Source organism: Schistocerca gregaria, chromosome 1 (genome assembly GCF_023897955.1).
Source record: "Schistocerca gregaria isolate iqSchGreg1 chromosome 1, iqSchGreg1.2, whole genome shotgun sequence".
Lineage (NCBI taxonomy): Eukaryota > Metazoa > Arthropoda > Insecta > Orthoptera > Acrididae > Schistocerca > Schistocerca gregaria.
Window position 1 is genome coordinate 622,214,504 of NC_064920.1, and position 25,548 is coordinate 622,240,051.

Here is a 25,548-nt window from a genome sequence, read left to right on the forward strand (position 1 = left end):
ATGAACTTGAGGACAATATTATGGAAATGGAAGAGGATGTAGATGAAGACGAAATGGGAGATACGATACTGCTTGAAGAGTTTGACAGAGCACTGAAAGACCTGAGTCGAAACAAGGCCCCCGGAGTAGACAACATTCCATTAGAACTACTGACGGCCTTGGGACAACCAGTCCTGACAAAACTCTACCAGCTGGTGAGCAAGATGTATGAGACAGGCGAAATACCCTCAGACTTCAAGAAGAATATAATAATTCCAATCCCAAAGAAAGCAGGTGCTGACAGATGTGAAAATTACCGAACTATCAGTTTAATAAGCCACGGCTGCAAAATACTAACGCGAATTCTTTACAGACGAATGGAGAAACTGGTAGATGCAGACCTCGGGGAGGATCAGTTTGGATTCCGTCGAAATGTTGGAACACGTGAGGCAATACTGACCTTACGACTTATCTTAGAAGAAAGATTAAGAAAAGGCAAACCTACGTTTCTAACATTTGTAGACTTAGAGAAAGCTTTTGACAATGCTGACTGGAATACCCTTTTTCAAATTCTAAAGGTGGCAGGGGTAAAGTACAGGGAGCGAAAGGCTGTTTATAATTTGTACAGAAACCAGATGGCAGTCATAAGAGTCGAGGGGCATGAAAGGGAAGCAGTGGTTGGGAAAGGAGTGAGACAGGGTTGTTGCCTCTCCCCGATGCCATTCAATCTGTATATTGAGCAAGCAGTAAAGGAAACAAAAGAAAAATTTGGAGTAGGTATTGAAATTCATGGAGACGAAGTAAAAACTTTGAGGTTCGCCGATGACATTGTAATTCTGTCAGAGACAGCAAAGGACTTGGAAGAGCAGTTGAACGGAATGGACAGTGTCTTGAAAGGAGGATATAAGATGAACATCAACAAAAGCAAAACGAGGATAATGGAATGTAGTCAAATTAAATCGGGTGATGCTGAGGGAATTAGATTAGGATATGAGACACTTAAAGTAGTAAAGGAGTTTTGCTATTTAGGAAGTAAAATAACTGATGATGGTCGAAGTAGAGAGGATATAAAATGTAGACTGGCAATGGCAAGGAAAGCGTTTCTGAAGAAGAGAAATTTGTTAACATCGAATATAGATTTATGTATCAGGAAGTCGTTTCTGAAAGTATTTGTTTGGAGTGTAGCCATGTATGGAAGTGAAACATGGACGATAACTAGTTTGGACAAGAAGAGAATAGAAGCTTTCGAAATGTGGTGCTACAGAAGAATACTGAAGATAAGGTGGATAGATCACGTAACTAATGAGGAGGTATTGAATAGGATTGGGGAGAAGAGAAGTTTGTGGCACAACTTGACTAGAAGAAGGGATCGGTTGGTAGGACATGTTTTGAGGCATCAAGGGATCACAAATTTAGCATTGGAGGGCAGCGTGGAGGGTAAAAATCGTAGAGGGAGACCGAGAGATGAGTACACTAAGCAGATTCAGAAGGATGTGGGTTGCAGTAGGTACTGGGAGATGAAGCAGCTTGCACAGGATAGAGTAGCATGGAGAGCTGCATCAAACCAGTCTCAGGACTGAAGACAACAACAACAACAACAACAATCAGAAATTAGTCTCTAGACATTCTGATCACAGTCACCAACACTAGACAACCACGCACCTGACATACAGAAAAAAACAAGTTGCTGAAATAGCATCGAGTAGAAACGGGCGCAGCAGGCAGTGAGGCACATGTAACAGGAAGTTGATTTGTTATTTATAAAACGCTTACACACGAAAATAGCATTTTAATTAATAAAGAATAAAAAGGTAAGGTGTGACAGCTGCAGGAATATAAATAGAATACACTACAACTGTTTCACTTCCAAAAAATAAATCTGATGAGGAACATGGCTAGTTGATTTCAGTTACCCATTTGCAAAAACACAATTAGAAAGTAATCAATATACCAGCTTAGGTGTCGCTGTTAGTTTTGAAGTAAGCGAGAGCGACAGTGGCGCGGCTGTTGCAGGTGATGAAGCAGGTGGAGAAGTCGAAGGAGGTGAGCAAGCACCTGGGCCCCTTCCTGAAGCGCGACAAGGCGGCCGAGGCGGAGGTGCACCGGCCGCCAGCAGCGACTGCGTGCGCTGGGCACCAGTGTCCCAACCAGCTGCTCGCCAAGCTCACCGAGGCTGTCGCCGAGATCGTCAATAACGAGGTCAGCCGCTAGCCGCTGCAGGGTGGCGGGCGAACACTCGAGTTACTTTACATTAATCATACTTCGTAAATTCCTCAGAAAACAATTCATAGAACGTATAATAAAATAGAATGACATTCGGTTACGAAATGATGTGATTCTTAAACTCGCCGACACAAGGGCCCTCCTTTCGAACGTAAACGTTGAGCGTGACGAGTTCCACGTGCTGCTGAACGCTCAGAAAAGCTGCCGCTTACGCAAACGCTACATGTTCTTAATATGGTAGACACGATCGCAGCGCGATGCAGCCGCAGTTCTAAGCTGTAAACGACTCGTACGTCACACTGTTTACGAAATTGACGAGCGGTAAAATTCCTTTGTTAGCTCTATTAAAGCGCACATTAGCTCGCTTGTCCACTCGCTAGTCATGTTGTTCTATTCGTAGTATACAAAAACAAAAACTTCCATACCCATGGACACGTTACAAATCAATAAGGACATCGGCTTATAAAAGTTCCATGGATTACAAATAAGGCAATACAAATTTACTATATTTCTCCACGTAAGATAAAAATTATTTCGTCATTTTCACTTTTTACTAAACTCCTAAGGTCAGTCTTCCTAGATTACTCTTCCCATTCATCGTCATCTTTACAACATCTGAAGTGTAAAACTTAAAACAACAAAGTGTAAAATATCTTACTGTCGGTAGTGCAAGCTATCGTGTAAATTAAGCCACTCGAACAAACCCACTAATCACAAAGAGCGCACAAATTTGCATAATATCAAATATTACAGAATACATTTTTATTAAACTAATAAGAAAGTATCAGGCCCTATAAGAAAATGCGAAGATCAGTATTTCCTTTTTTTGTCCAGCTGGACGTAAATTGGCAACATACAAGTCCATGTGTCACACTTCTCGAATCTGTTCATTGCACTTTACCAGACTTGAGTGTAATACGACCAAACTTTCCACTTTACAGCGTTCTCAGAACTCTAATCTTAGATATGTTATTAACTGACATTAATTATAACAAACTCAAGCAGAAACATTGCATTTCCTTTGGTTCCTCAGGCATAGTTCCCTAATATGCAAGTTACAATAATTCTTTAACCACCAATATCAGGTTTCCCGTCATTTTATTGCAACAATTCATGCAACTGACGACGGTTTTTCGAGAGATCCTCAGTCTGCTGAGGCTTCAGCTGAAAGACAATATGGCGTCTCGCGACACTGTACTGAAGAGAGATAGCGTGAACGTGACGTAGCTGACGTTCTTCCATCTCACAGGTCAACGTTCAAACGCACGTTAAGAATATCTGTAATGCTAGATATTGCTCATCACTTTTGGAAAAACTCCCCAACGTGCTTTTTCCACGCAGTGGTGTCAGAAACTCCGCACGCTCAACGCTCACCACTGAACGTTCAAATGAACGGTTTATGTGGGTGTCGGCTTAAAGTCTGTTGTGAACCACGACGGCTATTCGTATATAAGATCCAATATTAAAGAGGAAGCCGTCTGGTAGAATTTTCCACAGAGCAGAACTTAATCATAGCTAACACTTGGTTCATGAATCGTAAAAGAATGTTGTAGACATGAAAGAATCCTGGAAATACTAGAAGGTATCAGATAGATTATATAATGGTAAGACAGAGATTTAGGAACCAGGTTTTAAATTGTAAGACATTTCCAGGGGCAGATGTGGACTCTGATCACAATCAGTTGGTTATGAACTGTAGATTAAAACTGAAGAAACTGCAAAAAGGTGGGAATTTAAGGAGATGGGACCTGGATAAACTGACTAAACCATAGGTTGCACAGAGTTTCAGGAAGAGCATAAGGGAACAATTGACAGGAATGGGGGAAAGAAATACAGTAGATGAAGACTGGGTAGCTCTGAGGGATGAAGTAGTGAAGGCAGCAGAGGATCAAGTAGGTGAAACACGAGGGCTAGTAGAAATCCTTGGGTTACACAAGAAATATTGAATTTAATTGATAAAAGGAGAAAATATAAAAATTCAATAAATGAAGCGGGCAAAAAGGAATACAAACGTCGATCGACGGGAAGTGGAAAATGGCTAAGCAGGGATGGCTAGAGGACAAATGTAAGGATGTAGAGGCTTATCTCACTAGGGGTAAGAGAGATACTGCCTACAGGAAAATTAAAGACACCTTTGGAGAAAAGAGAACCACTTGTATGAATATCAAGAGCTCAGATGGAAACTCAGTTCTAAGAAAAGAGGCGAAAGCAGAAAGGTGGAAGGAATATATAGAGGGTCTATACAAGGGCGACGTACTTGAGGACAATATTCTGGAAATGGAAGAGAATGTAGATGAAGAGGAAATGGGAGATACAATACTGCGTGAAGAGTTTGACAGAGCACTGAAAAACCTAAGTCTTAACAAGGCCCCGGGAGTAGACTACATTCCATTAGAACTACTGACGGCCTTGGGAAAGCCAGTCTTGACAAAACTCTACCATCTGGTGAGCAAGATGTATGAGACAGGCGAATTACCCTCAGACATCAAGAAGAATATTATAATTCCAATCCCAAAGAAAGCAGGTGTTCACAGATGTGAAAATTACCGAACAATCAGTTTAATAAGCCACAGCTGCAAAATACTGACGCGAATTCTATACAGACGAATGGAAAAACTAGTAGAAGCCGACCTTGGGGAAGATCAATTTGAATTCCGTAGAAATATTGGAACACGTGAGGCAATACTGACCTTACGACTTATCTTAGAAGAAAGATTAAGGAAAGGCAAACCTACGTTTCTAGCATTAGTAGACTTAGAGAAAGCTTTTGACAATGCTGACTGGAATACTCTCTTTCAAATCCTGAAGGTGGCAGTGGAAAAATACAGGAAGCGAAAGGCTATTTATAATTTGTACAGAAACCAGATGGCAGTTATAAAAGTCGAGGGACATGTGAGGGAAGCAGTGGTTGGGAAGGGAGTGAGATAGGGTTGTAGCCTATCCCCGATGTTATTCAATCTTTCTATTGAGGAATCAATAAAGGAAACAAAAGAAGAATTCGGATTAGCTATAAAAATCCATGGAGAAGAAATAAACACTTTGAGGTTCGCCAATGACATTGTAATTCTGTCAGAGACAGCAAAGGACTTGGAAGAGCATCTGAACGGAATGCGCAGTGTCTTGAAAGGAGGATATAAGATGAACATCAACAGAAGCAAAACGAGGATAATGGAATGTAGTCGAATTAAGTCGGGTGATGCTGAGGGAATTAGATTAGGAAATGAGACACTTAAAGTAATAAAGGAGTTTTGCTACTTGGTGAGCAAAATAACTGATGATGGTCGAAGAAGAGAAGATATAAAATGTAGACTGGCAATGGAAAGCAAAGCGTTTCTGAAGAAGAGAAATTTGTTAACATCGAGTATAGATTTAAGTGTCAGGAAGTCATTTCTGAAAGTATTTGTATGGAGTGTAGCCATGCATGGAAGTGAAACATGGACGATAAATAGTTAAGACAAGAAGAGAATAGAAGCTTTCGAAATGTGGTGCTATAGAAGAATGCTGAAGATTAGATGGGTAGATCACATAACTAATGAGGAGGTATTGAATAGAATTGGAGAGAAGAGGTGTTTGTGGCACAACTTGACAAGAAGAAGAGACCGGTTGGTAGGACATGTTCTGAGGCATCAAGGGATCACCAATTTAGCATTTGAGGGCAGCGTGGAGGGTAAAAACCGTACAGGGAGACTAAGGGATGAATACACTAAGCAGATTCAGAAAGATGTAGGTTGCAGTAGGTACTGGGAGATGAAGAAGCTTGCATAGGATAGAGTAGCATGGAGAGCTGCATCAAATCAGCCTCAGGACTGAAGACCACCACAACAACAACAGATCGCGAATTGGAAACCACGGTGAAAATCAAAAATGTTTCCTTTTCAACAGTTAGCTAGACTTTGCAGCTACTCCTCTACATAGTCGCCGCTCCGACTGAGTCATTGTCGTAGCATTGTACCAAATTTCCAATCCCTCGTCATAGGAAGCAGGCTCCTGTGCTTTCTGCCAATTTTCTACGTTGGTCTGTAGCTCGTTATCTGTGCTAAAATGTTCTCTTCATAGCTAGCGGAACATGTGAGCAGCGATGAAACTCATGTTGTTGTTGTGGTCTTCAGTCCAGAGACGGATTTGATGCAGCTCTCCATGCTACTCTATCCTGTGCAAGCTCCTTCATCTCCCACTACCTACTGCAAGCTACACCCTTCTGAATCTGTTTAGTATTTCATCTCTTGGTCTCCCTCTACGATTTTTACCCTCCACGCTTCCCTCAAGTACTAAATTGGTGATCCCTTGATGCCTCAGAATATGCCCCACCAACCGATTCCTTCTTCTAGTCAAATTGTGCCACAAATTTCTCTTCTGTCCAATTATATTTATTACCTCCTCATTTGTTATGTGATCTATCCATCTAATCTTCAGCATTCTTCTGTAGCACCACATTTCGAAAGCTTCTATTCTCTTCTTGTCTAAACTATATATCGTCCGCATTTCACTTCTATACATGGCTACACTCCATACAGATACTTTCAGAAACAACTTCCTCGCACTTCAATCTATACCCGATGTTAACAAATTTCTCTTCTTCAGAAACGCTTTCCTTGCCATTGCCAGTCTACATTTTATATCCTCTCTACTTCGACCATCATCAGTTATTTTCCTCCCCAAATAGCAAAACTCATTTACTACTTTAAGCGTCTCATTTCCTAATGTAATTCCCCGATTTAATTCGACTACCAGTTTTTCCATTCGTCTATAAAGAATTCGTGTTAGTTTTTTACAGCTGTGGCTTATTAAACTGATTGTTCTGTAATTTTCACATCTATCAACACCTGCTTTCTTTGGGATTGGTATTATTACATTCTTCTTGAAGTCAGAGGGTATTTCGCCTGTCTCATACATCTTCCTCACCAGATGGTAGAGATTGTTTAGGCCTGGCTCTCCCAAGGCTGTCAGGAACTCTAGTGGAATGTTGTCTACTCCTGGGGCGATGTCTCGTCTTAGGTCTTTCAGTGTTCTGTCAAACCCTTCCATATCATTTTCATCTACATTCTCTTTCATTTCCATAATATTGTCCTCGAGTAAGTCGCCTTTGTATAGATCCTCTGTATCCTCTTTCCGCCTTTCTGCTTTCCCTTCTTTGCGTGGGAATGGGTTTCCATCTGAACTATTGACAGTCATGGAAGTGGTTTTCTTTTCTCCAAAGGTCTCTTTAATTTTCCTGTAGGCAGTATCTATCTTACACCTAGTGAGATAAGTCTCTTCATCCTTACATTTGTCCTCTAGCCATCCCTGCTTAACCATTTTCCACTTCCTGTCGATCTCATTTTTGAGACGTTTGTATTCCTTTTTGCCTGCATCATTTACTGCATTTTCGTATTTTCTCCTTTCATCAATTAAATTCAATGCCTCTTCTGTTACCCAAGGATTTCTACCAGCCCTCGTCTTTTTACCTACTTGCTCCTCTGTTACCTTCACTATTTCATCTCTAAGAGTTACTCATTCTTCTTCTGCTGTATTTCTTTCCCCCTTTCTTGTCAGTCGTTCCCTAATGCTCTCCCTGAAACTCTCTACAACCTTGGGTTCTTTCAGTTTTTCCAGGTCCCATCTCCACAAATTCCCACCTTTTTGCAGTTTCTTCAGTTTTAATCTACAGTTCATAACCAATAGATTGCGGTCAGAGTCCACATCTGCCGCTGGAAATGTCTTACAATTTAAAAGCTGGTTCCTGAATCTCTCTCTTACCATTATATATTCTCTCAGAAACCTTCTAGTATCTCTAGGCTTCTTCCATGTATACAGCCTCCTTTCATGAATCTTGAACCAAGTGTTAGTTATGATTAAGATTTGCTCTGTGGAAAATTCTGCCAGGCGGCTTCCTCTTTCACCCCTTAATCCCATTCCATATTCACCTACTATGTTTTCTTCTCTTCCTTTTCCTACTGTCGAATTCCAGTCCCCAATGACTATTAAATTTTCGTCTCCCTTCATTATCTGAATAATTTTTTTTTTTTTTGTCTCATGATACATTTCATCGATACCTTCGTCATCTGCAGAGCTAGTTGGCATATAAACTTTTACTACTGTTTCAGACGTGGGCTTCGTATCTATCTTGGCCACAATAAGTCGTTCACTATCCTGTTTGTAGTAGCTTACTCGCATTCCTATTTTCCTATTCACAATTAAACCTACTCCAGCATTACCCCTATTTGATTTTGTATTTATACCCGTGTATTCACCTGACCAGAAGTCTTGTTTCTCCTGCCACCGAATTTCTCTAATTCCCACTATATCTAACTTTAACGTATCCATTTCCATTTTTAAATTTTCCAACCTACCTGCCCGATTAAGGGATCTGACATTCCACGCTCCGATCCGTAGAACGCCAGTTTTCTTTCTCCTGATGACAAGTAGTATATGTTCTAATTACCCGCTGCACATGTCTCTTTAAATTTGGATAGTGGCAATAGGTAGTTATCTTATTCATACATTTTATTATACCAAAATTACTCCAAGAATTGTGAGTACAACAGATGTGATGCCTTCGGGAATATCTTCTGTTATGCACACACACCATTTGTCACCTGCTTTGTCCTGCTGATGAAACACTACCTGTTCCTGTAACTGATTACGTTGATGAAACATACTTGTGGTCTGTCTTTATGATGTACTGAAAATTCCTCCACAGTGGGTCTACATCTTGCAGTTTGTCGAGATCTTTTCACATATTTAAAATACTTTGCCTGTATGTAGCATACTTTATAAGCAACACTCTAAATTCAGTCGATTTTTCGACCATGTCTGCGAATTCTGGCAGACCTTGTGGCGGGCGAGACAATGCGTCCGCAACATTATCCTGCCCTCTGATGCGGTGAATTTCAAAACCATACTCTTGCAGAGCGAGCGTCCATCTCGATAGTGCAGCATGTAATAACTTCCACAATAACAAGAAGCTTAACGCGTGGCGGTCACAAAAGACTTTTATATGTTTGCCGTACACGTAATATGGAAGCTTTTTGAATGCCCACACGACGACTAAAGCTTCCAGCTCAGTGACTGTACATGGTCTCTTACATCCTGATAAGCTTCTATTTGCAACCCAGTAATACGCATTTCTACTTTTCCTGACATGCTGACATGTCTGTGGTCTGCAAAAAAGCAAGCGCCAGCGCCGAATCCACAAATCGATGCATCTGTCGCTAGACAGAAATCTTTAATCATATCAGGGTGCTGCAGTACATCTTATTCCACTAGAGCTTGTTTGATGTTATCAAACGCTTCTTTACAAGAATAATTCCAGCACCAGTGAGCATTTTTCTTTAGTATACTCAAAATTGCATCACTGTTAGGTAATTGTGCCGGCACAAAACGCCTAAAGATGGAGTCCGTTGAAAGCTTTCAATTGCATTCTTATTCCTGGGTACGGGAAGTTTTGTATTGCTTCCACCTTTCCCGGTGGGAGTACAATACCATTTGACGAAATGAAATAGCCCAGGAACTTTATCTCCTGACACCCGAGCTTAGATTTCTTTAAATTTGCAGTCGCTCCTGCATTCCCATATAACCTCGAATTTTTTTCTACTAGTTCCATATGCTCCTCCCAGATTCCAGTGGCCATGTGGCCATAAGTAGATCATCTACATATACGTGACTCGATCAAGCAATTCTGGCCCTAGCACTGCATCAAGCGCTGCAATGAATATGCCTGCGCTTACATTCAAACCAAATGGTAAAATTTTAACTCCTCCCAGCCAAAATAAACGCAGTGTATTTACGTGAGGGCTCCGACAACATTATCTGCCAGTAAGAAGAAAGCAGATTGTTCGAACTGAAGTACTGTGTTGCAAAAAACGTTTGGATCTGTCCATCCAAGTTCTCAGGTCGGGTTCTCATCGGTATGATGATCTTACCGATGTCTCATGTATCGAGCACCAAACTAATGCTACCATCCGCTTTAGCTACAGCTAGTAGCGAACTACTATAGTGTGAGTAAGATGTCTCTATTACTTCACATCCTAACTTTTTGCGTACCTCTCTGATTGACGGCATCTTTCTGTGTCCACCGTTCTGAATATGCGGCATGGCAATAAGTCTGGTAATCACAGACTTACATGAAATAAATGTATCCTCTAATAACCACAAGTTACTCTGAGAATACTTCAGCATGTTTATATAATAACTCAGCTAATTCTTTTCGTTGCATAGTACTCAGGTAATCAGATTCTGATACCTTGTCTTCTGTCGGACTATTAGTGGTTTTCGTGTCTCTTTTTTGGTCAGCCACGTAGTTACAATGACCCTCTTGCAATTGATCATCGTGTAAGAAAAAAATCCTTGTTTGATCAAACTTTATTTTAACAGCAATACAATATTTGCCATGCATGTCTACATTCTTAATTAATTTCAGAACTATTTCTTCTCCATGGTTCATCAGTTGAAAAAGTCCACGTGAGAGGTCTATTTGTACGGTCCTCTCTCGCATGAATTCCCAGCCCAGGTTCACAGGAACGGCAGTGATTCACTAATGGAAAAGTGCAATTGATAGCTCCTTTTCAAAATAACTAGTGAGTTGGCTTTTCGTACCGTTTGCACTTACCACTTTGCAATCCTGCACTGGAGAAATAGGTAAACGTTTTACCTGGTTGACCTGTTTAAAGAAACTTGTCTCCGTAACTGACTCGGACGCGCCAGTGTCTATTATCATGTGGACGCTTAAACCCTTTATAGAATCATTAGTGGCATTTTGTACTAACTCGACTTTCTCGCTAGCACAATTACGGGCTTCTTCTGAGAGCTCCTGCTGTAAATCCTTCTCCTCATTGCACCGTAACATGCAATGGTTTGGTTGTCGGCCAGTGCCTTCATTTCTGACGAAGGCCTACAGAGTTCGCGTAAAATTTAACGCCCGCTGTTGCTTTTTATTCTCGGCCTCTGTCAGATCTATAATACGCACACTTTGTATTGGGCTTTGGTTTTGCTGCACATTCTGTTGTGGCGATTGCCATTGCTGGTGATAATTTTTTAGCAGGCAACCGTATAGCCGATACTTGATTTATATGTTGTTGCTGTGGTGGTGGCCTAGCGCTAGGATCCATTGGGTCCTAGGTCCTGCCACGACCCATTCGTTGCATATTTGTATTCCGGTTATTATTCTTATAGCCGTTGTCGTTCCTTCTTTTCCTGTTCAAAGCCATTACTACTACCGTTTTGATAGTTGCCATTATTGTTGTGATTATGATGGTAACTGTTACTGTTGCCATCAAACTGTAGCCTATTATTATGATTCGGACTGGGATTACCTGTATTCTGTAATCTAGAACCACCGTTTCTTGGACTACCATCATTCTATTGATTAGCATGATTCCAGTTGCTGTTATTATTAGACTGGTCTGAATCATTACTATTACATGACTTCTAAGCATCTTTCTATATTAAGTGTAGTGAGTCTATCACAATTAAGAAATCTGTTACATATATGTCAGGTATAATCACCAGTTTCTCTCTAATATTTACTGGCAAACGTGCCTCAAGTATTCGCAGTACATCGCTATGCGAGATAGTCTCTTCCCAGTCTCTCGTAAGATTAATGTATTTCTCAGAATACCGTCTCAGGCTTTCTATCTTGGGATTGTATGGTCCTGGGCAGTGAACTGCTTTTCTTAGAGGTTCTTGTACGGAAGTTGACAAAAAACGTCCCAAGAAATCTCTTTCAAATTCCGTGAATGTATCACATGTTTCCATTGTGGATAGCACCCAAATGACGCATCTTCGGTGTTATGCAAGATTGTAAACTGCATTCTCTGACGTTCTGTTCATGACTGCGGTAGTTGCTGTTGTTGTGGTCTTCAGTCCCGAGACTGGTTTGATGCAGCTCTCCATGCTACTCTATCCTGTGCAAGCTTCTTCATCTCCCAGTACTTACTGCAACCTACATCCTTCTGAATCTGCTTAGTGTATTCATCTCTTGGTCTCCCTCTACGATTTTTACCCTCCACGCTGCCCTCCAATGCTAAATTTGTGATCCCCTGATGCCTCAAAACATGTCCTACCAACCGGTCCCTTCTTTTTGTCAAGTTGTGCCACAAACTCCTCTTCTCCTCAATTCTATTCAATACCTCCTCATTAGTTATGTGATCTACCCATCTAATCTTCAGCATTCTTCTGTAGCACCACATTTCGAAAGCTTCTATTCTCTTCTTGTCCAAACTAGTTATTGTCCATGTTTCACTTCCATACATGGCTACACTCCATACAAATACTTTCAGAAACGACTTCCTGATATATAAATCTATATTCAATGTTAACAAATTTCTCTTCTTCAGAAACGCTTTCCTTGCCATTGCCAGTCTACATTATCCTCTCTACTTCGACCATCATCAGTTATTTTACTTCCTAAATAGCAAAACTCCTTTACTACTTTAAGTGTCTCATTTCCTAATCTAATTCCCTCAGCATCACCCGATTTAATTTGACTACATTCCATTATCCTCGTTTTGCTTTTGTTGATGTTCATCTTATATCCTCCTTTCAAGACACTGTCCATTCCGTTCAACTGCTCTTCCAAGTCCTTTGCTGTCTCTGACAGAATTACAATGTCATCGGCGAACCTCAAAGTTTTTATTTCTTCTCCATAAATTTTAATACCTACTCCAAATTTTTCTTTTATTTCCTTTACTGGTTGCTCAATATTTACATGCCTAAAATCTTTATGAAAACTACAGGGTGAATATTTTTCTTGCTATCTTCATTAAATGTTTGAAACTGCTTGTGTTTATAAGGCTTTCTTCTTGCATGAGTTTTGTCAATGTAGTCATCCCTTGTTCAGGGCTAGCTAGATTCTTACGTATTTTTGATGTTCATGGGTATATGACCTCATGTCATTTCCATGCATGCGTTTATAAACTGGTTGTGACAAAGGTGTGTTTCCGTAGTGCGATGCAGCCTTGGATAGAGTCCACGCAAGATACGGTAGCTGTTGCTCAGTGGCCAGTTTTCGTCCAAACCATAGGGCGAGTTCATTCGTTTGTTCGGAAGGGGAATCCAACAGAGTTTGCCACCTTTCGGCCAGTCGACGATGACAGAATCGGGGTGCACACCCTGCAATCTATCTCAAACGATTTTACGGAAACTACTCGGTAAAAAAATTAATTTTTGCTTTACTTGTAGCTTTATATGTCAGGTCCATTGAGATGTGCCCATCATTTCGCTAATGGTCATAGTTATTGTGATATTTATGTGGAAGTAAGGGACAGTGCGAAATTTGAAAAAGTTTGCAATGAAAAATAGGAATCGTTGCGATTTTGCTTTTGGTGTCTATTACATATGTTGCTGTGTGTGAAATTTAACAATTGAATTTTTCTTTAGACTTGGTTGGTGGTCTCTATCTGTCACTAGCCTCGAGAAAATTGATCTGACGTAGCAGACTCATTTGCGATCGCGCCGCGCCAGCGACAAAACCAGAGTGAAATGCCCATAAGATTCCTCATATTTCATAAGCGGCGTAAGATATCGAAATGAGACTTTAGAATATGATAGCACGCAAAGCGGAGAGTATTCTCCCAAGTGGTTATTATGCAAAACTTCATTATCTACCATGTTCTTCCACTAACTACAGACTTTTTCGATGAAAGAATGTAATTTTTATGGGCCATCGATAGCTGGTGAAACAAGAAATGCTATGGGTTTTGGAACAACATAAGTGAGATATTACATGTTTATTTCGTACCGACGATGTGCTCTTTCATAAGATACTGAGCTTACTTTTCCTCAGCTCCTCACTTAATAAACTTTGTAAACCACTGTTTTAGAATTCTCTCGTAATTGCACCTGCACCCCATGTTAGTGAGGTGAGACTATGTATGTGGTGTTTCAGCAAAAGAAGCAGATTTTAACAGGGCAACAAGAGAACTGTGTGGCTTTCACCCAAAATTCCCTCTCATGATGCTTCTCTGAAAGTTACAAATAGTTAACAAGCCAGGCGAAAATAAATCGCTGCATTTTCGGCGAAATTATTTTTAGATACCAACCAAAGCAGAAGTGACAGATCTTTTTGAATGATCGCCTTGCAAGTGTGGGCGTGGAGGCTCCCTGCTTAATATTTAAAAAAAAGGGGAATGTGGACTTCAGTTTAGTACGACACCTCCCCTGCAGCTATCGGCATTTCCCCTACACCGCCTGTCCTGTAACCCCCACCACTACCCCTCTCCCCTCGCGTGTCCTTCCATCTGTGCATCTACCGGCCACAATATTCCGCCAAGACCATTAATTTCATTGTTCAACAGTGTATCATTACACACTGTCTGTTCAGTTTCTGTTACCAGATACTGTCTGTTACTTTGCCACTCTGGGAAAGTATCACGGTATAATTATATACATGAATTTGTGGGACCACTTATCTCAGGATAATTATAATTATATTTTATGATTTTGGTTGGAGTGGTTTTAACTTTTACTGCGATAAGACTCGTACGGACATCGACTGCCCCGAAGTACGTACGATATAATATGTTTAAAACACAACGCGTGACTCACCGCCTTCTAATAAATAGTTTTCGCGAGCACTGCTGTTTAGAAAAGAAAATATGCGTATTCCTATGCAAACTGTAATTATTAATATGGGTCTCAGGGGCTACTGATTATTTATGTATCAAACTACACAAAGATTAACTGAGATATTGCTGAGCTAATTGAATGGAATGATTTTCAAGGCAAAACTGGAGAGAATCTCATCTGCCGTTAGGCGGCCAAAATGAAACATACTGAAATCATTCAGTGCTGTGGATTTTAGTAAATGATATCAATCACCTCTCTTTTTAACTTTGAAATTAATGAAAGATCAAAATTGAGAAGTCTCTCGCATTTACATTCAATATTATGACATGCAATTTTAATTAAATAATATAGTCAGCGTAATGGCCGACTAAATCCTGATAGAGGAGATGAGTTCCCTGCACTACGAAGTTCTGTAAAAACTTTGTTAGTTATAATTAATGATTACTATCATGAGAGGCGGCAACTAAGTCAATAATACACTCTTTCTAATAATAATTATAAGTATATTTTACTAAATTACAACCAGACTAATATTACATATTATCCAGCGCTACAACAGCGGCCTACCGCTAGACGAAACGAAAACAGGAGAGGTTCAATCAAAACGTTGTCTCTGATCTTCATGGCCTATATTACACAGATATTATACAAAAAAAATGTTCTTTTTTATATCGCATCGCTGTATGTGGTTTTTGGTGGTATTATTTAACTTTTTAAATATTTCTTATACATCACGCACATGTACACAGTCTTCACATAATTTATAATTCACACGTGACACAAGCAAAAACCTTTTTTCTTTTACTAAAATGTCAATTTATGTGACGTAGCGTCACAAAAGTAGATTGTAACATATACTTCGGATGTTGGCTAACTCTCCACGAAAATCTTGCCACGCGTCTCCTTGACTCATGTTAGCGTTGTCTGTTTCCTGATTGACTTCTTTTTTAGTGGTGCCCCTCAACCTGAAAACATTTCTTCCACGGTAGAAGTGACGACCTTTACTCGCTCTTCGATCTTACTATGTGCGAGCTGTGTGTTACCTACATCAGTACATAGTCTTGGAGCTTTGCTGCACGGATATTACCTCAGTTCGCACCTTGTCCGACTATCCGTTTAGAGCATCAGCGATAACTTTACCTCTAGCGTCTAATACCATATTCGTTTCTCCATTTCTGCTTTTCGAGTAGTTAGAGCTACATTTAACTGCCTAACTAACTCCTTCTCTCTTAATTCCTTTCTCTTTCCCCTTTCCTCTTCCATAAAGTCGTATTTATTATCTTTTTTCTTTTCAATAAGTTCTACATAGCTTCTTCATAAGCCGAGCATGCCTCTCTTCACGTTCTTGTTCGATTAAAGCCTGCTTACTATAGCTTCACGTTCTCGTTCAAGCCTAGATTACTATTCTTCCCGTTCTCTTTCCCTTTTTCCTGGCTTTCGAACTGTCCGCAGCTCGTGGTCGTGTGGTAGCGTTCTCGCTTCCCGCGCCCGGGTTCCCGGATTCGATTCCCGGCGGGGTCAGGGATTGTCTCTGCCTCATGATGACTTGGTGTTGTGTGATGTCTTTAGGTTAGTTAGGTTTAAGTAGTTCTAAGTTCTAGGGGACTGATGACCATAGATGTTAATTCCCATAGTGCTCAAAGCCATTTGAACTTTCGAACTAAGCGTGAAACTATGTCTTTTTCTAGTTTTGGATGTGTCAGAAGGTTAGCTTCCGCCACCTCCATCACAGACATACTAGCAACACTATCACTGTGGTTATAGTGTATGTGTTGCTACTACCTCCTGCTTCTTGCTCATGGGCAATAGCAGTTTGGTCTATTTCGTACTTATCTTCTTTCTCAGTAGGAATTTCAGCCGTTAACTGTCTATTATCTGTTCGTTGCCAGTTTCTTGAACAACTTCCTGTTGGTCGGCGTCGTAAATTTCGTCGACGTCATTATGTTCTTTACGCTTTGATCTAACCATATTGTCAAATTTGTATAATGCTTCACACGTTATCACACAATAAATAAACAACTTAATATTAAACACAGGTATATACACAGAAGTTGTCAATAAAAACTGCTTTCTAGCGTTTATCAAAACAGTATAACAGCTTATTTGTTCTCTCGCAGTTGCTACTTCGCACACTAGTCACGCTTCGTTTGCTTACTTTCGGACAAAAACTTTTAATTGCGCATACGTCGTACTACGTTGATAAACGACCTGAAGAGACAGGCTTGGGTCACTCCAAAAGAAAAGCACACTATTTTTTTAAAAATCCATCTTTTATTCTACATGTTTGAACGTTTTACAGTGTGTAGATATATCCTTTAATAACAATATTTTCATTTCTCCACATAATTTCAATCCCTCTCAACTGCCTTACGCCATCTTGGAACCAGCGCCTGCATACTCGCACAGTAAAATTCTAGACCAACCTGTTGGAGCCACTGTTTGGCAGCGTGCACAAGGGAGTCATCATCTTCAAACCTTGTTCCACGAAGAGTGTCTTTCAATTTCCCTAAGAGATGATAGTCACATGGAGCCACGTCAGGAATGTGAGGCGGGTGTTTCATTGTTGTCTGTACGAGTTTTGTGATTGCTTCCATGGTTTTTTGACTGACATGTGGCCATGCATTGTCGTGCAACAGCAAAACATCTTGCTCTTACCGATGTGGTCAAACACGACTCAGTCGAGCTTGAAGTTTCTTCAGTGTCGTCACATATGCATCAGAATTTATGGTGGTTCCACTTGGCATGATGTCCACAAGCAAGAGTCCTTCGGAATCGAAAAACACCGTAGCCATAACTTTTCCAGCAGAAAGTGTGGTTTTGAACTTTTTTTCTTCGGTGAATTTGCACGATGTCACTCCATTGATTGCCTCTACGTCTTTGGTGAAAAATGATGGAGCCAAGTCACAATTCTTCCAAGAAATTCATCTCCACCATTCTCGTACTGTTCCAAAAGTTCGCTGCATGCCATTTTTCTTGTTTCTTTGTGAGCCACTGTCAACATCCTGGGAACCCAATTGGCACAAACCTTTTTTAACGCCAACACTTTCAGTATTCTGCAAGCACTTCCTTCCCCTATCCCAACTTAGTGTGACAATTCGTTCACTGTAATGCGTCTGTCAGCAGTCACCAATTCGTTAACTCTCTGCACATTGTCTGGAGTGTGTGCAGTACAAGGCCTGCCGCTGCGAGGACAATCCTTAATATTGCCGTGCCCGCTTTCATCACGTAACCTGCTTGTCCACCGACTAACTGTACTGCGATCGACAGCAGCATCTCCATACACCTTTTTCAACCTCTTGTGGACGTTTCCCACTGTCTCGTTTTCACAGCACAGGAATTCTATGACAGCACGTTGTTTTTGACGAGCGTCAAGTGTAGCAGCCATCTTGAAGACATGCTGTGACGGCACCACTCACGGGAACAGGTTGAACTAAGTTTGAAAACAAGCAGGAGGGATGTATCTACACACAGTAAAACTTTTACACATGAAGAATGAAAGCTGTATTTTTACAAAAATAGTTTGCATTTATTTTGGAGTGACCCCCGTACATATGCACAGTTGCCCTTGCCTGTGTCAGTTACTGCAGTATACTATGTCGTGTAATTTTTAATACACTTTTTTTTTTTGTACTCATCAAAGCTTTCTTTCTTGGTTGTTGCGAATCACTGAGATTCCTTAATATCGTACATGAAAGTGAAAACGTATCTTCACTAGCACAAAGTACATCACATATCTTTACATAAATTTATAGATAAATTCTTTTATGGAGCCCCGTATTATGGAATGACACTGTAACGTGTCGTACCGTGTTTGGATAGCGTACTGTTTTACGGCGTAGTCACGCGCCGGCACCTGAGTCGGAAACGTTAGAGCAGGAAGGGTTAGAAGACGTCAGCCAATCACACGCTGACCGACCCCTCTCCACGACCACAACGCGACAGCAGCGGCCTCTATGCGAAGAGGACATAAGCGCCGCGCCGACTGGTCGAACCCCCCCCCCCCCCTCAAAAAAAAAAGCATCAAGATTAGGCACTTCAAGACCAGCGACTTAGGAATTCTATATACTGAAGAGATTTCTCATTTGTATGTAGCCCTGTGCTTGCGACACATCTGTGTATTTCTCAAAGTTAAGTAATTTATTGTCATTTAATTTTCGTAATGTAACTAATTGATACGATTTGTTTGAATGTTGTCTAGCGATCCGAGAATGCAAGTTTCGTAGACCCCACACATTTGACGCCAAGGCAGGCTTCAACATGTTGCGTTGTGTTTTCAATGATCTTTCAGTATGCTTAAAATGCAAATTAAAGTGAATGTTACTATCTACATCTACATACATACTCCGCAATCCACCATACGGTGCGTGGCGGAGGGTACCTCGTACTATCGTCAATACTTGCATTAAAACTATTTCCTGAAACCACATTCATACTCAAACACAATTATGACGTCAACAACAGTCAGATGCTACGTCAAATTTTAACTATTTGTGGCCAAAAGCGGAAAAGGTTTACGTACATTACTTCTACACATATCGGTGCAATAAATTTCAGTAGAGCATGAATCAGAGATTTCACTCGGAAGTGGATTCGTTCGTACGTGAAGGAGTTTCACACTGGTGCTAATGTTCACTACCCAACCAGCCTGTATTTTCAGTTAATATTTCGTGATTGCTGTCACAGCAAATATGGTAGACTACATGTGCTCCGTAACATATGTTTACTACGACCATTATTTTTACAAAGAACCAACAAATTTTGTTATTAAACATTTACCTTTAAAATTGGATAAAGACTGAATGAACTTTTTCATAAGTAGGCAGGCTTGAAGACTATAATTCACAAAATCTGTGAGGTCGATAGCAATGGTGGCCAACATTAGAGGACTGAAGCTACGTAAAACTCTCTTGAGTATCTTAAGTGAGGGCACTAAGTTACAAATGAAAGAGGTTTTTTGTGATCAACAAATATACTACTGTATTCTGAAAGCACTTAAGTAAATAATTCACACAATATTTATTAACAGACCTGTATCTTAATAAGAGCTATAAGTCACGTCAGTCTAAGGCAGCGGTTATCTCAAGAGAGCTAGAGTCAGTCCTTGTTTACTGGGCAAAAGACGGAAAGAATATTAATTATGAATGTCCTTAGAATCAGAGATCACAGAGTCACATGTAATTGTTCATCATCGTCGCTGATCACGTTTTATCACTCGCTTCACACGGTTTCTTTCGTTTTCTACAGTACTTTCAGTTTATCGCACAGATCAAAAATTATTCGGCGCGGTTTTTCAATAAATCCTAACTAGGAGACAGTACACACGCTGGTGGAGGAATGGAACGCCCTATCACAGAACTCCCTAACAACGTAATGACCAGCGTGGTAGCAAGTGGCAGAGCTTACATTGCCGTTCATGTCATTGCGTATTTCTTTCAGTTACCTTTTGTACTATATAGTGCAGTTCTTTCGTGTATGATCCAAGTTTCATCGATCTATGTTACTTGCCAGTGACACATCACCCCATTATTACTTCCACCTTTAAGTTTTTTGCACCAGCGCATTTAATACAGTAACTCATTTGTGAAGTAATCAGATGCTTGAAGCTGTGTCATACATGGGAGTTCAACTCTTTAAAGAATAGGGTGTGTACTGGTATGTGTACAATGACGTGATAGAAGTCATGCGACAGCTACTGTATATGCACATATACAGATGGCAGCGGTATCGCGTACACGAAGAGTAATAGGGCAAGGCATTGGCGGAGCAACTTGCGAGAACGTTTCTGACGTGGTAATGGCTGCTTGACGGGAACTAACAGACTCTGAACGCGGTTGGTGGTTGGTGCAAGAGGCATGGGACATTCCATTTCGGAAATTGTTAGGTAATTCGACATTCCTAGATTCACAGTGTCAAGAGCTTGCCGCTAATACCAGATTTCAGGCATTACTTCTCATCAGAAAGCAGTGGCCGATGGCCTTCACTTAGCGTCCGAGAGCAACAGCTAATGTGCGTGGAGTTATCAGTGCTAACAGACAAGGAACACTGCAGGAAATAACCGCAGAAATCAATGTTGAACGAACGACGAACTAGGCAGTTAGGAGAGTGCTGCGAAATACGACGTTAATGGGCTATTGAGGCATCAGTCTTCTGACCGGTTTGAGGCGGCCCGCCACGAATTCCTCCCCTGTGACAACCTATTCATCTCAGACTAGCACTTGCAACCTACGTCCTCCATTATTTGCTTTATGTATTCCAATATATGTCTACACCTCCCTCCAATGCCATGGAATTCAATCCCTGAGGTCTTAACAGGTGTCCTATCGTCCTATCCCTTTTTCTTGTCACTGTTTTCCGCTTATTCCTTTCCTCTCAGATTCTGCACAGAACCTCATTCCTTACCTTTTCAGTCGACCTAATTGTCAACATTTGTCTGTAGCACCACAACTCAAATGCTTCGATTGTCTTCTATTTCGATTTCCCCACAGCCCATGTTTCACTACAATACAATGCTGTGCTCCAAACGTACATTCTCAGAAAATTCTCCCCCAAGTTAAGGCCTGTGTTTGAGACAATCTTGCCCAGGAATTCCCTTTTTGCCACTGCCGGTCTACTTTTGATGTCACCCTTACTCCGTCCGTCGTTGGTTATTTTGCTGCCTAAATAACAGAATTCCATAACTTCATCTACTTCGTGACCACCAATCCTGATGTTAAGTTTCTCGATTTTCTTATTTCTGCAGCTTCTCATTACATTCGTCTTTTTTCAACTTACTCTCAGTCCATATTCTGTACTCATTAGACAACCCTTCTATTCAGCAGATTCTGTGATTCTTATTCTCTTTCACTGAGGATAGTAATGTAATCAGCAAATTTTAACATTGATATCCTTTCACCTTGAATTTTAATCCCACTCGTTAACCTTTCTTTCATTTCCGTCACTGCTTCTTCGATGTACTGATTGAATAGTAGGGGGCGAAAGAATACATCCCTGTTTAATTCGAGCACTTCGTTTTTGGCCGTCCACTCTTATTATTCCCTCTAGGCTCATGTACATATTGTTAAATAGCCGTCTCTACCTATAGCTTAGCCCAGTTTTCTCAGAATTTCGAACATCTTGCACCATTTTACATCTTCGAACGCTTTTTCCTGGTCGACAAATCCTATGAACTTGTCTTCATTTTTCTTCAGTCTTGCTTCCATTATCGACCGCAACGCCCGAATTGCCTCTGGCGCTTTTAACTTTGGTAAAGATAAACTGATCATCATCTAACAGATCCTCCATTTTCTTTTCCACTCTTCTGTGTATTATTCTTGTCAGCAACTTGGATACATGAGCTGTTAAGCTGATAATTTTCGCAGATTGTCAGCTCTTGCAGTCTTCGGAATTTTATGGGTGATATTTTTCCGAGAGTCAGATGGTATGTCGGCAGACTCATACATTCTACACACCAACTGAATAGTCGTTTTTAGCCACCTCCCCCCAACGATTTTAGATATTCTGGTGGAATGTTATCTACCTCTTCAGCCTTATTTTATCTTAAGTCATCGAGAGCTCTCCTAAATTCTGATGCTAATACTGGATCCCCTGTTTCTTATAAACTTACTCCCGTTTCTTCTTCTGGAACTTAGACGACTGGAAAATCGTGACCTGGCCAGATAAGTGTCCATTTCAGTTGGTAAGAGCTGATAATAGGGTTTGAGTGAAGCCCAGATGCCGCGAAGCCATGGACCCAAGTTGTCAACAAGGCACTGTGCAAGCTGGTGGTGGTTCCAAAATGGTGTGGGTTGTGTTTACACGCAATAACTGAACCGATCATTGAGTGGAAATTGTTATGTTCTCTACTTGCAGATCTTTAGAAGACATTCATTGACTTCATGTTCCCAAACAATGATGTCTTGTAACCGTGCCACAATTGTCAGCGATTGGTTTGAAGAACATTCTGGTCAATTCAAGCGAATAATTTGTCCACCCAGATCGCCCGATATGGGACTTCATCGAGAGGTCAGTTCCTGCACGAAATCGTGCACCGGCAACACTTCCGCGATTATGGACGGCTATAAAGGAAACGTGGCTCAATATTTCTGCAGGGGACTTCCAAGGATATGTTGATTACACGGCACGTCGAGTTTCTGCACTACGCTGGGAAAAAGGAGGTCCGACACGATATTAGTAGGTAGCCCATGGCTTTTGATACCTCATTGTACAAATGTGCGCTTTCGCTCGGCCTCAGCCGGTTTGACTGACGGACTGCGAACGCTGGGTCGGTTGCCGAAGGTGAGCGTGGCGCGCTGCGAGCCCATGGACCCCCGCCTGCGTTGCTTCGCGAAGTGGCTGCTGGAGGGCGCGCACGAGGAGTTCCGGCCGCGGAACCCCGGCTACGTGGACCCGAAGCGGCTAGCCTTCTACGCGGCCTACTACAAGGAGCCCGCGCCCACGCCGCCGGTGCCGCCCGTCACCGAGCACCCCCCTCCCGAGGAGCAATCCGAGGGGTCCAACCCGTGCGCCGAACACAGAGGTAGGGGCATTTCGTGTCGCCTGTTGTTGGCCGGAAAAATGGAAAATCCCTCAGGACGCTAACGCTCCCGTTGCATTCGATGGTGCTGGAACGTCTGTAGTTCCAGGAGAGTCACCTGAGGTCTCATCCTCTTCTAAAGGTTACGACTTTTCGCTACAACCAATCTGTATTTTCCGCTACTCCCTGCGTGGTTTAGTAGGTTCCACTTTCTGTTACCTGTAAGAAGTATTCCACTCGTTTCTGCCGTAGCTTTCTCCTTTGCTTTTTATCTATAACGTATTCTTCAAACCTACAAGGACTGAAACGGAACAAGAACACAACATAACCAGGCACAAAATCTGAAGTTTTCTATTTATGACGCTTTTCGGAGGCTTAGCTCTATTATCAGGTGGCACATCTGGTGTTTCGCTCAGGTACATTGCTCTTGGGAAACCAACTATGTCGAAATGTCTGCAGTCTTGTTCTTCTTCATTGTATACTTTTTAACGAGATCACTGTCATTTCGCTTAACACATTCGCTGTTTAAATACTTCACCGATGATGTTACTGTGCGGTAACATTCACAGTGAATGTGGAAAGTTCAGTGGCAATGCTCTAAAAATGAACAATGAAGATGAACAGGGCTGCTGATACTCTGATATAATTGGCATCCCAGCAGGAATGCACCTGAGCCAGACAACATATGTGCCACCTGATGATGGAGCTAACCTTAAAATTCAGTTACTAGTAATGTGTACTTCCACACATGAACAGGTTTTGCATCACCCCAGTTCCCAGAACTCCGGAAGATAGACGTTGAGTGTGGATATTGTATCACAGACACAGTCCCTTTGACTGTTCAGAGATGTCACTAAATCCTCCCAAAGATGTAAACAACCATCCAGAGCCTGTTAGACGGAGGAGGTCCGACAGCCGATCAGTTACAGTCGCGCCACCAGGAAATAGGTACACGGCTCGTGTTGTCTGTAGTTCAACCATGCCTAGACAATCAATACCGCGGTTCGATCGCCTCCGCATTGTCACTTTCTGCCGGGAAGGGCTCTCAACAAGAGAAGTTTCCAGCCGTCTCGTAGTGAACCAAAGCGATGTTGTTTGGACATAAGCCGGCCGGAGTGGCCGAACGGTTCTAGGCGCTACAGTCTGGAACCGCGCGACCGCTGCGGTCGCAGGCTCTAATCATGCCTCGGATTACGGCTCGGAGGAAACCTGACAGCAAAGTCACCATGTTGAATAATACTTTTTGTGCAGCCACAGGACGTCGTGTTACGACTCAAACCGTGCGCAATAGGCTGCATGGTGCGCAACTTCACTCCCGACGTCCATGACGAGGTTCATCTTTGTAACCTCGACACCAGGCAGTGCGGTACAGACGGACGCAACAACATGCCGAATGGACCGCTCAGAATTGACATCACGTTCTCTTCACTAATGAGTGTCGCATATGCCTCCAACCACGCAATCGTCGGAGGCGTGTTTTGAGGTAACCCGGTCAGGCTGAACGCCTTAGGCACACTGTCCTGCGAGTCCAGCAAGGTGGATGTTCCCTGCTGTTTTGGGGTGGCATTATGTGGGGCCGACGTACCCCGCTGGTGGTCATGGAAGGCGCCGTAACGGCTGTACCATTCGTGAATGTCATCCTCCGACCGATAGTGCAACCATATCGGCAGCATATTGGCGAGGCATTCGTCTTCATGGACGACAATTCGCGCCCCCATCGTGCACATCTTGTGAATGCCTTCCTTCAGGATAACGACATCGCTCGACTAGAGTGGCAAGCATATTCTCCAGACATGAACCCTTTCGAACATGGCTGGGTTAGATTGAAAAGGGCTGTTTATGGATGACGTGACCCACCAGCTACTATGAGGTATCTACGTCGAATCGGTGTTGAGGAGTGGGACAGTCTGGATCAACAGTGTCTTGATGAACTTGTGGATAGTATGCCACGACGAATACAGGCTTGCATCAATTCAAGAGGACGTGCTACTGGGTATTAGAGTTACCGGTGTTTACAGCAATATGGACCACCACCTCTGAAAGTCTCGGTGTATGGTGGTACAACATGCAATGTGTGGTTTTCATGAGCAATAAAAATGGCGGAAATGTTGTTTATGTTGCTCTCTATTTCAGTTTTCTGTACAGGTTCCGGAACTCTCGGAATCGGAGTGATGTAGAACTTTTTTTTGATGTGTTTATGTTGTATGTGTATGCCAATTTGAACAAGAAGGTCACGGAAACATGTCAGTGCGTAGCGGAGGAAAAGGAAGAATGAATCATAAATGAATACG

General features: G+C 41.8%; 1 protein-coding gene across 1 annotated transcript in view; it reads left to right on the forward strand.

Annotated features, from left to right (window-relative positions):
* LOC126299633 (uncharacterized) overlaps window positions 1-25,548 on the forward strand; it is a 60,483-nt gene that overhangs the window by 27,936 nt on the left and 6,999 nt on the right. The window contains exon 2 of the mRNA XM_049991674.1: window positions 1,993-2,178. Within this exon, the coding sequence (XP_049847631.1) occupies window positions 1,993-2,178 (186 nt within the window). The remainder of the gene's footprint in view (window positions 1-1,992; window positions 2,179-25,548) is intronic.